The 14,379-nt window shown below is 50.8% G+C and overlaps 1 protein-coding gene across 1 annotated transcript in view; it reads left to right on the plus strand.

Annotated features, from left to right (window-relative positions):
- Positions 1–14,379, plus strand: part of SLC37A1 (solute carrier family 37 member 1) — a 198,728-nt gene that overhangs the window by 128,901 nt on the left and 55,448 nt on the right. The window contains exons 8-13 of the mRNA XM_086935868.1: positions 1,079–1,245; positions 4,955–4,992; positions 5,758–5,841; positions 7,607–7,738; positions 9,034–9,124; positions 10,445–10,507. Coding sequence (XP_086791994.1) covers positions 1,079–1,245; positions 4,955–4,992; positions 5,758–5,841; positions 7,607–7,738; positions 9,034–9,124; positions 10,445–10,507 — 575 coding nt within the window. The remainder of the gene's footprint in view (positions 1–1,078; positions 1,246–4,954; positions 4,993–5,757; positions 5,842–7,606; positions 7,739–9,033; positions 9,125–10,444; positions 10,508–14,379) is intronic.

Below are 14,379 nucleotides of genomic sequence, written 5' to 3' on the forward strand. Positions count from 1 at the left end.
TCCCTCCCATTGTCCCTCTGTCAGCCATGGCTGCTCCTGTCCCCACAGAGCCTCAGTGTCCCTCCCACTGTCCCTCTGTCAGCCATGGCTGCTCCTGTCCCCACAGAGCCTCAGTGTCCCTCCCACTGTCCCTCTGCCAGCCATGGCTGCTCCTGTCCCCACAGAGCCTCAGTGTCCCTCCCACTGTCCCTCACTCATCCATGGCTGCTCCTGTCCCCACAGAGCCTCAGTGTCCCTCCCACTGTCCCTCAGTCCTCCATGGCTGCTCCTGTCCCCACAGAGCCTCAGTGTCCCTCCCACTGTCCCTCAGTCATCCATGGCTGCTCCTGCTCCCACAGAGCCTCAGTGTCCCTCCCACTGTCCCTCAGTCATCCATGGCTGCTCCTGCTCCCACAGAGCCTCAGTGTCCCTCCCACTGTCCCTCAGTCATCCATGGCTGCTCCTGTCCCCACAGAGCCTCAGTGTCCCTCCCACTGTCCCTCAGTTATCCATGGCTGCTCCTGCTCCCTCAGAGCCTCAGTGTCCCTCCCACTGTCCCTCAGTTATCCATGGCTGCTCCTGTCCCCACAGAGCCTCAGTGTCCCTCCCACTGTCCCTCAGTCCTCCATGGCTGCTCCTGTCCCCACAGAGCCTCAGTGTCCCTCCCACTGTCCCTCAGTCATCCATGGCTGCTCCTGCTCCCACAGAGCCTCAGTGTCCCTCCCACTGTCCCTCAGTCATCCATGGCTGCTCCTGCTCCCACAGAGCCTCAGTGTCCATCCCACTGTCCCTCAGTCATCCATGGCTGCTCCTGTCCCCACAGAGCCTCAGTGTCCCTCCCACTGTCCCTCTGCCAGCCATGGCTGCTCCTGTCCCCACAGAGCCTCAGTGTCCCTCCCACTGTCCCTCAGTCATCCATGGCTGCTCCTGTCCCCACAGAGCCTCAGTGTCCCTCCCACTGTCCCTCTGTCAGCCATGGCTGGTCTTTGTCCCCACAGAGCCTCAGTGTCCCTCCTACTGTCCCTCAGTCATCCATGGCTGCTCCTGCACCCACAGGGTCCCAGGTTGAATCTCATCCTTTCTCTTGTCTCTCACACAGGAGAGGACTCATCATGGGGATCTGGAACTCACACACCTCTGTGGGGAACATCCTGGGCTCCCTGATCGCCGGGCACTGGGTGTCCTCCTGCTGGGGCCTGTCCTTCGTGGTCCCGGGGGTCATCATCGCGGTGATGGGCCTGGTCTGCTTCCTCTTCCTCATCGAACGTAAGTACTCCCCCCCCCCCTGATGCTCTCACTCCAGCTGTTCCTCTCTGGTAATGCTGTTAGCAACCCAGAGGGGCATTTGTGGCTGATGCTCTGGTTTGACTTTAAATGGCAACTGTAAATACTACTCACATGACAAAGCATTCACCATCCATGCCAGAGACATTGCCACCCATAACAGAAACATCTTGGAACAGCTGCAAAGAAGAGGGTGCTGCTGACCTGAAGACCACTGTTCAACATCTGTGGAGGAGGCAATGCTGCCCCAGGAGAAATGATGTGCACAGCTGTACCAGAGGCAATGCTACTCACATAAGAACCACGGTTCAACATCTGTGTAGGAGGCAATGCTACCCCCATGAGAAAGGATGTGCACAGCTGTACCAGAGGCAATGCTACTCACATAAGAACCACTGTTCAACATCTGTGTAGGAGGCAATGCTATCCCCATGAGAAAGGATGTGCACAGCTGTACCAGAGGCAATGCTACTCACATAAGAACCACTGTTCAACATCTGTATAGGAGGCAATGCTACCTCCATGAGAAATGATGTGCACAGCTGTTCCAGAGGAAATGCAACTCACATAAGGACCACTGTTCAACATCTGTATAGGAGGCAATGCTACCACCATGAGAAAGGATGTGCACAGCTGTACCAGAGGCAATGCTACTCACATAAGGACCACTGTTCAACATCTGTGTAGGAGGCAATGCTACCCCGTGAGAAAGGATGTGCACAGCTGTACCAGAGGCAATGCTACTCACATAAGGACCACTGTTCAACATCTGTGTAGGAGGCAATGCTACCCCATGAGAAAGGATGTGCACAGCTATACCAGAGGCAATGCTACTCACATAAGAACCACTGTTCAACATCTGTGTAGGAGGCAATGCTACCCTGGTCGTGGTGTTGACAGCTCCTGCATCTGGGTTCAGAGTGTCCTGGAAGGGATAGTTCCCTGCGCCTCACCGCGGGTATTCTGTATGTGGGTGGCACCTGTGCCAGGTTGCACAGTGTGCTGTGCTTTAGTACTCACCCTGGCCTGGCACAATGTTATGATTAACTCTGTGCCTGGGCCTAGAGTGGCCTGGAGGTTTGTAGCCCTTCAGTCTGGGCCCAGAGGGTCCTGAATGTGAGAAATGCCTCTTTCCCAACCCAAGGGGCTCTGTCTGTGGGCACCACCCATGTCTGGATCCAGAGAGTGCCGGGGGTGAGTACGCCCTCCGGCCTGGCTGGAATCATGTGAGTAAGCCTGTGTTTGAGTCTAGAGTGATCTGGACATGCGTAGCTCCCCTGTCTGGATCCACTGTGTCTTGAATGTGAGAGGCCCCTGTGTCTCGGCCCGAGGTGAGCTGAGCGTGTGTAGCCCTTTGGGTCCAGTGTCCTGGACTCCTGGGTATGGGTAGCACTGATGCCTGGGGGGTGTGGTGTGTTCTGAAGTAGTGCTGCGTCTAGCATGTCTTTGGCATGTGTAGCCCAGTGTCTCTCTGTGTCTAGTGTGTCCTGGGAGTGGGGCTGGCTTGGTGTGTGGGTGCAGGATGCTCTCAGATGTGGGCAGCCCTTGTGTCTCCGCCCCGTATCTTCTGAATGTGGGCAGCTCTGTGCCTCAGTCCATTCCTCGTGGTCTGAATGTAGGCAGTGTCTGTGTCCAGCCTCAGAGCATCTTTGATGTTGGTAGCCCCTCTCTCTGGGTCCATTCAGTGTGTTCCTAATGTAGGTGCCATATGTCTGTGGTGTCAGAGTGTGTTCGATACATACGGTCCCTGAGTCTGAGCCTTGCTTTTCAACGCTATGGTGTGCCAGGCTGTGGGTTTTCCAGGCAATGGTGGTGCCAGGCTGTGAGGGTATCAAGCTGTGGGGAGGCCAGGCTGTGGAGGTGCCAGGCTGTGGGGGCGCCAGGCTGTGGGGGCGCCAGGCTGTGGGGGTGCCAGGCTGTGGGGGTGCCAGGCTGTGGTGGTACCAGGCGGGGATGCCAGGCTGTAGAGGTGCCAGTCAGGGGGTGCCATGCAGTGGGGTGCCATGCAGTGGGGTGCCATGCAGTGGGGGTACCATGCAGTGGGGGTACCATGCTGCAGGGTGCCAGGCTGTGTGGGTTCCAGGCCATGGGGTGTCAAGCTGTGGGGGTGCCAGGCTGTGGGAGTGCCAGGCTTTGGGGACAACCAGCAGGGGGACCTGGCTGTAGAGATGCCAGGCAGGGAGAGTGTTGTGTAGTTCCTATATTACCTATACAGGACCTGCGCGTTTGGATAACATAAACTGTTTCACCTGTTCGCATAAGCTAGCTCTCAGGGCCACTAGAATCTCCTCTTATCGGGGAGAGAATAGTTTCTGGCAACCTCAGAACATGACAACCCTGATCCTCCAGGATCCTGGAAACAAAATACTACCTTTCGCTCAGTCTTTCGTGCTCACTTATTTTGTCTCAAAGATACGCAGAATAAACAGTCTGGGCATTTCAATAATGATTTATTGAGCAGTTGTTATTCTAGTGTAAAATAGATGTGCTGTAACAACCATTAGACAGTAGCAGAGATATATGATTAGCAGCACTACGAAAGTAAAGGGATGGTTCAGTTCTACAATTTTGTAATAATCATGAACACATACAACACTTGATAAAAGTGTGTACTCCTACGATGCCTCCCTTTCTAGATGTACCTAAATGCATCGGTGTAGGTATTATGGCAAGAATCCCTCTAGGATCTGGTCAACCCCATTACCTGAAAATTAGAGAATGTGGGACCCCGTCCTGGTCTCGAGTTGGACAACCCGCGAGGGATGTTAGACCACTGCTAGTTGGAGCTTCGACGTGCAGGAACCTCAGCATCTCTGGTCAGTGTGTCAGCCGGGGAGTCAGGGTCTCCTCTGTCTTTCTAAGCAAGACATGATGTATATATACCCACAGGTCTCCCCAGGGGTCCTACCTTGCTGTGCTACTGTGCCGGCCTACAGGATGACATCGGGCCTGAACTTTATACAGAGGTATTGTACAGGAGATGGTAGCCCTGCTGTGCTTCCAAGAATCCTCATGCATAATGTATGAGATTCGAACTAAGGAAATCCAGCGTTCTGAATGAGTGTCGTATCTAGGTAAAAGGCCAGTCCATATGAATTGTTATGTACGTAATGTAGGGAAGAATATAGGTGAAAGGTTGCATGTGTTACCTGCACCTATATAGGGTACCTAGGTGTAATGTAACAGGGGGTGCCATGCAGTGGGGGGCCATGCTGCAGGAGTGCCAGGCAGTGGGGGTGTCTCTCTGGGTGGGTGCCAGGCTGTGTAGGTGCCAGGCTGTGGGGGGGGGGGGCATGCTGTAGAGGTGCCAGGCTGAGGGCGTTCCAGGCTGTGGTGGCACCAGGCGGGGGATGCCGGACTGTAGAGGTGACAGACAGGGGAGTGTCAAGTAAGGGGTGCCTTGCAGTAGGGTGCCATAAAGTGGGGGTGACATGCCACTGGGTGCCAGGCCGTGGGGGTATCACTCTGGGTGGGTGCGAGGCTCAGAAGTGCCAGGCTGTGGGGCTGCCATGCTGTGGGTGTGCCAGGCTGTGAGAGTGCCAGGCTGTGGTGGTACAGGCGAGGGTGACAGGCAGGGGTTGCCAAGCTGTGGGGGCATCAGGCAGTAGTGGTGCAATACCGTGTATTGAATGCTTTCTACTGAACATCATTTTCAGAGTCCCCATTCTCATTGAAGCTGTTTCTCTCTTAGATCCTCGGGATATTAAATGTTCCTACCACGCTCATTGTGTAAGTTCATTTTGTGCTTCATCATTTCTCTGACTTCTTCTCTATGTTGAATCTGCACCCTCTTTCTCACTCTCTTGCTCTTACTCATCACCCTGTGATTTATTTATCCAACTCTCTCCTTGTTTATCACTTTAATGTTCTATTTCTCCTTTGCTCTCTTTTCTCTCTTTCCTTATCTGTGATACACAATCTTACTGCACCTCTGTGTTCTCCTTTGTTTGTCTGTCCCTTTTTTTCTTATCCTATCTCTCACCCCTGACATTTTTTTCTTCTGGTGGTCCTGCATCTATCATGTTATTTCTCTCTCTACTGGGTCTCTTTCTATCCTCCCACATCTCTACCTGTTAGTTCTCTCCTTTCTTTACCTATATATCATCTCTCTGCCCGTTCTTTTCCTTTTGCTATTCTGTCCTTTGTCTATCCCTCTGTCTTTGCACATTTGTCTATCCTCCTTTACATGATTTGTTCTCTCTCTGTCATTCTTTTGTATGTGCTAATCCTCTCCCTTCCTCTTTTCTCTACATTGCCTCTCCACCTAGTCTCTTTCTTGTCTGTCCATCTGGCGATCCTCTTCTTTCAACCCTCTCATTTTCCCTCTCCATCTCTCTTTCTACTTGTCCATCTGTTCATACTTTTCTCTTTCCCTCTCACCTTTGTTCACCATCTGTATTCTCACTTGTGGTGGGGTTTCACACCAGTTCTTGTCATTGCCAAGCCACTTCCTACTTCTTTATTTACTTGTACTCCAAACAATTGCTTTTCTAGAACCCCAAAAGATACCCGAACAGTGTGAATGGATTCAAAATCAAGAACCATCTCTTGAATCCCACGGAGGCTGGAAAGGCGCAGGTAATTAACATATATCTTCCATCCACCTCCAATCAGAGCACTTTTTGATGTCCGATTGGGTGGGTAATGGGAAGGTGTTTGGGTGGTGGTACCATTGATACTGGTGCGTATTGAGATCAGAATTTAGCTTGCATGGTCTTTGGGTGTTGCCACCCGTGAGTGGCCACCCATCATGGGTGGGTGGCAGTTTACTGTGGTTGAACTACTGTGGTGGTGGTACGGGTAAGTTTAAAGACTGGTTTAGTCGTAAGGGAATGTTTGGGTTGTGGCGCTGATGCATCCTATCAATGGGTGAGTAGATGTTCTAGAGTGGTGCTAGCAAACATTTAAGGATTGGTTGTGGGTGAAGGAATTCTTCGGGTGTATATACGGATATCTGGATGCCATTTACGGAATAATGCTGTTTGGTTGGTGGTACTGGTGACTTTTTAAATTGCCTCTGGCTGTACGGTCTTGAAGTTGTGTTACTAGCTAGTCTCATTAACAGACTTGGACTGGATGGACGGGTGATTTGGGATCGATTGAGTGGTTGATGGGTTCCTAAGGATGGTATTGAGTCTTTGGAGTGGGTTATCATGTGTTTGTTGGTGCTAGCGTTTCTCAAGACCTGTTGTGTGATAATAGAGTCCAGGGAAATGGTATTAGTATGTCTCATTAATGAGAGTGTGTCGCTGGACGTATGGAATGATACACAAGAGTGTTGACGGTTTGAGTCGGTCCCAGGTTTGGTTGCGTGATTAGGAAGTCTTTGTGTCATTGAACTCTGGAGTGGGCGTGCAGCAGGATGGGTATTGATAGATGGTACTGGTGGGGCACAGGTGTGGTTGTATGAGAAGTAAGTCTTTGTATCTCTGGAGTTGTTGTGCAGTCAGATGATTAATGGTTGATGGTACTGGTAGGCCTCAAAATGGGTTGTGTGACAGGGGAGTATTTTGGCATAGTAGCTGATAACTAGATTTGTTGTACAATAGGGTGGCTATTGGTTGGAGGTACTGCTATGCATCAGGTTTGTTTGTGTATAAAGAGAGTCTTTGGGGGTGGCTTTGGATGGCTGGATTGGATGTGCAGCTGATGGTTACTGGTTGGCGGTACTGGGGGTCTCAGGTTTGGCTGTCTCTTAAGGGAAGCTTTAGATCACTGGAGCAGGTGTGCAGCTAGAGGCTTATTTGTTGGAAAAACTGGCTGGTCTCAGGTTTCGTTGCATAAAGAGTCTTTAGATCTCGGTACTGATATTACAACAGAATGGTTATTGGTTGGTGTTGATGGTGGGTTCCAGGATTGGTTGCATAATAAGGGAGTCTTTGGATCCCTGGAGAGGGTGTGTGGCAGTATGGTGATTGGTTGTTGATACTGGTAGGTCTCGGGTTTGTTTGTGTGGCAGTAGAATGTTTTTATGTATCTGGAGCAGTTGTGAAGCAGGATGCTGGTTCTCGTGGGTATCAAGTTTGTGTGGAAAGGGAGTCATTGGCTCTCTGGAGTAGGTGTATGACAGCATGGGTATAGATTGGTGATACGGGTGGGTCTCGGGTTTGGTTGTGTGCAGTAGAATACTTAGGTCACTGTAGCAGGTGTACAGCGGGAGGGTTATTGGATGGGTATTGGTCGTACTGGTAGGTAACAGGTCTGTTTTTGTGATGAGAGAGTCTGATCCCTGGAGCAGGTGTGTGCCTTGTATGGCCAGGCGATGGTTAGCAGTGCCAGTGGGTCTCGGGTTCAGACGTTCCAGTAAGGTCTCAGAATGGTCTCTCTTTTGGTGCGTTTGTAGGACCCAGAAACTCAAAGTCTTTTGCCGATCAAAGAGAATGGAACTATTCCCACCAACCACATTGTGGTGATTCAAGGAGAGCCATCTGCAGGCATGTCAGCAATCAGCTTTGTGGGAGCCCTACGGATACCGGTGAGTCTGCTTGAATCTGCTGCAGTTTGTGTCATGCTTGTGAGCACACGTACCCCTTATTGTTGAGAACGTCTGTCTGTCAATGTGTCTTGAGTCCTCCCTCTTCTGTCCCCCCTTATGCTCTTCGCACTAAGATTGTCATATAGTGAGAGGACCTTGATTCTGTGTCCTACGTGTGTGGTCAGTGCAAGCACCATGCAGCCCTCACATGCTTCTATGGTTCTCCAACATTTTCTGTAGTGAGAGCTACTTCTGATCGGTGAACATGCGTGTGAGCTACAGAATGCTACACCACTCCACACGGTTACCAGACAACCCCACTCGGCTCCATTGACTTTAAGCCTAATGTCCATACAGCCAGATACACTGGTTTGTATAAAAAACTTTGGTTAGGGGCACTATGACAGTGGTGTCATGTGTGTCAGCGAGAGTGTGGTCTTTGGGGAGTATGAACATGTGTGTATGAATGGGATGTATGTGCATGGGTGACTGAGAGCCTGTGTCCTATGTACTTGTGGCACAGGACATGCCTTTGCACTGTTATATGTAGAACACAAAAATAAAAAAAAATTAAAATGGGAGAAATTTAAAGTGCTGACAAATGTTTATGATATAATTTTTTTTGTTGCATTTTAAGGTTCTCCCGCATAAAAAATGGCTGTATTTTTCAGTTAGAATTATAGCACCATGTCTGCCACTGGGATCAAGATGCCCGCTGTTTGAAAATGTGACACTTTGAAATGGGAGAAAATGAAAATGAAGATTTATCTTAATCAGTAAGGTAACTTTTCATTTTAGTTGTCTCCCATTTAAAGGCTTTCAGAAACATCATTTTGTTCTACCCTCTAATATTCAGTCAACAAGGACTTTCATTTAAGAATTAAATACCTCAGTGGTCAGTTCATCACCTCTGTGCCCTGGGTCGTAAATCCGACCCCAGCACTGGTCATTATCATGTTCTGCTATCTGCAGTCTGAAAAGAATAATGTAAAATAAACACAGATTTCCCTTATTAAAAATGTGATCCTGCACTTATTTAAAAACCAACTCAAGGCAGGGAGCTACTCTGAAGGTGTCTATGAGCTACTGGTAGCTCGTGATTGACTGGTTGGAGACATCATATGTACCATGTGGGGGTGTATGACTTACGCGTGTGGGAGTGGTATGTATAATTGCTGCAGTGGTTGAGTTTTGATTGGCTGGCACGGTATACCTGTATGTTTTTCCACACCTGTTAGTGATGATGCTGCTCCTGTTTGTTGCTTTCCTCTAACCCGCTTCCTTGTCTCATGTAGGGAGTCATCGAGTTCTCACTCTGTTTGCTGTTCGCAAAGCTCGTCAGCTACACCTTCCTCTTCTGGCTGCCGCTCTACATCACCAGTGTAGGTGAGTGCTGGTCCAGGCTCTGAGAGTATCTTTCGAAGCCTTGCGTAGGTGAGTGCTGGTCCTGGCTCTGAGAGCATCTGTTGACGCCTTGCGTAGGTGAGTGCTGGTCCTGGCTCTGAGAGCATCTGTTGACGCCTTGCGTAGGTGAGTGCTGGTCCAGGCTCTGGGAGCATCTGTTGACGCCTTGCATAGGTGAGTGCTGGTCCTTGCTCTGAGAGCATCTGTTGACGCCTTGCATAGGTGAGTGCTGGTCCAGGCTCTGAGAGCATCTGTTGATGCCTTGCGTAGGTGAGTGCTGGTCTAAGCTCTGAGAGCATCTGTTGACGCCTTGCATAGGTGAGTGCTGGTCCAGGCTCTGGGAGCATCTGTTGACGCCTTGCATAGGTGAGTGCTGGTCCTTGCTCTGAGAGCATCTGTTGACGCCTTGCATAGGTGAGTGCTGGTCCAGGCTCTGAGAGCATCTGTTGACGCCTTGCATAGGTGAGTGCTGGTCCAGGCTCTGAGAGCATCTGTCGAAGCCTTGCGTAGGTGAGTGCTGGTCCTGGCTCTGAGAGCATTTCTCGAAGCCTTGCATAGGTGAGTGCTGGTCCAGGCTCTGAGAGCATCTGTTGACGCCTTGCGTAGGTGAGTGCTGGTCCAGGCTCTGAGAGCATCTGTCGAAGCCTTGCGTAGGTGAGGGCTGGTCTAGGCTCTGAGAGCATCTGTTGATGCCTTGCGTAGGTGAGTGCTGGTCCTGGCTCTGAGAGCATTTCTCGAAGCCTTGCGTAGGTGAGGGCTGGTCTAGGCTCTGAGAGCATCTGTTGATGCCTTGCGTAGGTGAGTGCTGGTCCAGGCTCTGAGAGCATCTGTTGATACCTTCCGTAGGTGAGTGCTGGTCCAGGCTCTGAGAGCATCTGTTGATGCCTTGCGTAGGTGCATGCTGTTCAAGGCTTGGAGAGCATCTGTGGACGCCTTGCATAGGTGAGTGCTGGTCCTGGCTCTGAGAGCATCTGTCGACGCCTTGCGTAGGTGAGCGCTGGTCCAGGCTCTTAGAGCATCTCTCGAAGCCTTGCGTAAACACAAGAGTAGTGTCCTTTAACGATCAAGGACCTGGTAGGCACTTTTGTGGTGGGTCCATCTCAGTCTCGTGCACCCCCCTGTGAGACACCTCTGTCTTCTGCCCCTCTAAAACCTACACCTACAGTCGGACCATCTCTCATTAGCTGTTACGTGCTATCTGAGACACCTACGGTGTCTGCGCCGAGGAGTCTGTCCCATTGTATAATTCGACAGCCTTAATTCAACCACGAGTAACTGTGTTTTTCTTCCTGTTTCCTCCAGAACACATCGATGTGAAGAAGGCTGCAGACCTCTCAACCTTGTTTGATGTAGGAGGCATCTTTGGTAAGTAGCAGGTTATCTCAAGCGGAAGCACGCTGCACTTCCTGTCCACCCGCCCTCAGGAGGTAACCGGCTCACCAACATCTCCAGCTGACAGAGCATTAATGCTGTAGTGTCGAAAGGAGCCTTCACGATAGGAACCTCTGCGTCGCTTGCAAGCACGAAAGGGGCTTCGCATTGCTTGGTAACAATTCTGCAGAACTTTAGAACCTGTCAATCATGCATTGATTGAGTAAGGTTTTACAATAATTCACACTAAATAATGCACACTTTAGGACCTCAAGCAAGCTCTGGTGGGTCAGCCCCCGAGGAGGCAATGCTCGCCATATTTACCCTCTCTCAGCATTGGTGAAAGCAGTGTCTGGCGGCCAGTGTGCCTTGCCATGGTGGCACATTGGACCAGCCAGCAGTCTTGGTATCCTCCAGAGGCTTTGCCTCCAAGCTGGAGTCGATGCAAAAATACCAACATGATTTATTTTGGTGTGGGAGTAGGCGGGCAGAGTACTTATTGATTGCTGTGGTTATTTTGGTGAAGCTGGTTTTGGGGAAGCTGTCTCTCCAACACCGTTCTCACCGGCTGTTGTGTGGTAGAGGGTGTTTGTGCTGGCAGAGCCGGGAGGGGATCCTTGGTGGGAATCACAACAGTCCCCTCGCCTCTAAATGAGAGTGGTGCACCAATGCTTGGGACGACAAGACTTCTCACAACTTTTCAAAGCCGCCCAACCCTAAATGATGCCCTTCGTCCTCACAGTTAAGGGCTATCACGAGAGAATGCTTAACGCCTTCGTTACAGCCAAACCAACACCACTGTGTACATCCAGTCCTTGACGCTACACCCAGGGTACCATCGCGCCCCACCAAACCAGTGAATGTCTGAGTGTAAGCCACTTCAAGAGTAAGCAAGGGACTCCCCTAAAGATTTACCGGACGAGTACCTTGAGTCAACTAAAAGGTAATAGCAAACGATAAGGAACACAGCTGCGGTCAACCGCGAGCAAATCCAAAGAACAAAGACTACAGCACAACGTCCAAACTTAGAAACACTTATCTTTGTCCCGAAAAGCCTAAACCCATCAGCACCCTAGTTCTCAAAGAAGGCCTAGTAAACATTGCATCTCCCATCACACCTTAACAGAAAAAAACCTGAATTAAAATTTGCTCATGATCAGCATGATGGAAATTTGGTCCATCAATAGTTGAACAATGATAATCGATATATGTTTCCCCAGAGCACAAAATCAACAAGAAGGACAGGCAAGGGGTGATCCTGCCTTAACATCCTCCAACACCTACCTTCCTCTTGGTCACCGGGTCAGCAAACCCTTCATTTGGATGTTTACCACTCCGGTGTCTGATAAATTCAACGTCGCTGTTCATCTTTGCGGTACTTTACTGGGGCTTTTAGTACGATTTCAGTGCAGTGTAGATTTAGAGGATCTTCTCAGTGTACCTCCATACACCCACCCGGAAGAGATTACAATCCCAAAACCCTTAAATCTAAACCTTAATCAAGCTAAGACTCCTCACTAGCATTAACACCCTAAAATACACTCCCTCTGTGAGAAACTAGGTTCTTGTAGCAGTTCCCCCCGGCCACCGGGCCCCCTCCCACACACGTTTTGCCTGGTTTTTGGTGCCACTTTGACTTTAGGTGAACTGAGTCCTGCTAACCAGGTTCCCAGTACCAGGGTTCTTTCCATAAAATTGTACCACAAGTGGCACAACTTCAGCGCCCATCTAAGTCCCTAGTCAACGGTACCCCTGGTACCTAGGGTATTAGAACCGAAGAGGGTCCACTAGGACTGCAGTGTAAATTGTGTCACCCTAGGGACCTCTCACCAAGACCATGCAAACTGCCACTACAGGCTGCGTGTCTTGGTGCAGCCAAACTGAAGAGGTGACATGGTACCATCCCTGTGTGCCATGCCCCGAGACACTGCATGAGATATAGGTAAGTCACACCTACTGCAGGCCTTACTGCCCTAAGGCAGGGTCACTATACCACATGGGTGGACATATCTGCATGAGCATATATGACCCTACAATATCTAGGTCCATTCTTGGATATTGTAAGTGGCCAGAGACGCCACAGAGAGTACATGGGGTGGACACCGTTGTTATGGGTTTTTTAGCTCCAGGAGGGCTTCACTGCACCCTAAGATATTTGGTACCAAACCTTTTGTCTTAATAAATCCTCACTGATGCCAGCGTTGGCTTTATTAAATAAATGCACACAGGGGACACCTTAGATGGTCCCCTGAAAACCTACCAAACACTAGTGTGTTCTCCGACTAGTCATAGCTAGCCTGCCACCTCCAGACATGTTTCTGATCTCATGAGGTGAGAGCCCGCGCTCTCAGATGCCAGGAACGAAGCCTGCTCTGGGCAGAAGTGCTTCGCACCCCCCCTCCGTGCCAGATGGCCTTCTAGGGTGGAAAGCTTCAAAGGCGATGCTGCCTTTAAAATGCAGCCCAAGCATCTTCAGATAGTGGAGGATCCCACCCCCAGTTCTGCTCCACATTTGGCAGGAGAACAGGTGGGAAAATGTGTGAGATTATAAGTTGGGTCACATTCAGCCCTAGTCGGGGCTGGTGATGTGGACACTACTTTTCCAATTCCTCCATCTTAGGATGGCAGGAATGGACCTATCAGGGGCTAGGGTAGTGCCCCTTCCCACAGGAAATGGTCAATGAGAGGGTGTAGACACTTAAAGGTAAGTAGCCCAATGCCTACTACCTGTCACTCCCTTTAACGCCCCTACAATTAGTATTTAGTGGCATTTCTGGACCCTGAACTTCGATTAGACCGACACAAAGCAGACACTGACAAAGAAGATCTGCTGACCCGAGAACCGAAGACCAGCTGCAGAAGTTTGGTGCAAAACCCTGCCTGCTGCTCCTATGACGCGACCATCAAGGTGTGCTGTCTCGTCCTGCAGCTGTGAGGCCTGCAAGATCCCCGCAGCACCTCCAGCTCTTCAGCAAATGCCAAAGAACTTCCTTGGGGTAGAGCACAGCTTTCAAAACTTTTATGTTGGTGACACACTTTTTGGAGATGCATCATTTTGGGACACAGTAAGGCAGTGGAGCGTAGCGAGCGATCCAAAACCACCTAAGGGGGGTTCTCACTCACTCTGTCTGTCTCCCTCTCTTTCTCTAACTGTCTCCCTCCGTCTGTCTGTCTCCGTCTGTTGCCCTCTGTCTCCCTCTGTTTCCGTCCCCCTGTCTCCCTCACTCTGTCTCCACTCCATTCCTCTGTCTCCCTCCCTCCCTCCCTCTGTCTCTCCCTCTCTCCCTCTATCTCCCTCTCTCTGTCTCTCTCCCTGTTTTACTCTCCCTCTGTCTCCCTCTCCCTCTGTCTCCCTCTCCCTCTGTCTCCCTCTCCCTGTCTCCCTCTCCTTCTGTCTGTCTCCCTCCCTCTGTCAGTCTACCTCTCCTTCCCTGTCTTCCCCTGTCTCCTTCTGCCTCCATCCCTCTGTCTCCCTCCCTCCCCCCACTGTCTCCCTCTCTTTCCCTCTCTCCCTCTCCGTCTCCCTCTCCCTCTCTGTCTCCCTCTCTGTCTCCCTCCCTCTCTGTCTCCCTCCCTCTCCGTCTCCCTCTCCGTCTCCGTCTCCCTCTCTGTCTCGAGTCTCCCTCTCTGTCTCCCTCTCTGTCTCCCTCTCTCTGTCTCCCTCCCTCTATCTGTCTCCCTCCCTCTATCTGTCTCCCTCCTTCTATCTGTCTCCCTCTCTCTATCTGTCTCCCTCTCTCTATCTGTCTCCCTCCCTTTGTCTCTCTCTGTCTCCCTCCCTCTATCTGTCTCCCTCCGTCTATCTGTCTCCCTCCCTCCCTCTATCTGTCTCCCTCCCTCCCTCTATCTGTCTCCCTCCCTCCCTC

Source organism: Lissotriton vulgaris, chromosome 8 (genome assembly GCF_964263255.1).
Source record: "Lissotriton vulgaris chromosome 8, aLisVul1.2, whole genome shotgun sequence".
NCBI classification, from domain to species: Eukaryota; Metazoa; Chordata; class Amphibia; order Caudata; family Salamandridae; genus Lissotriton; species Lissotriton vulgaris.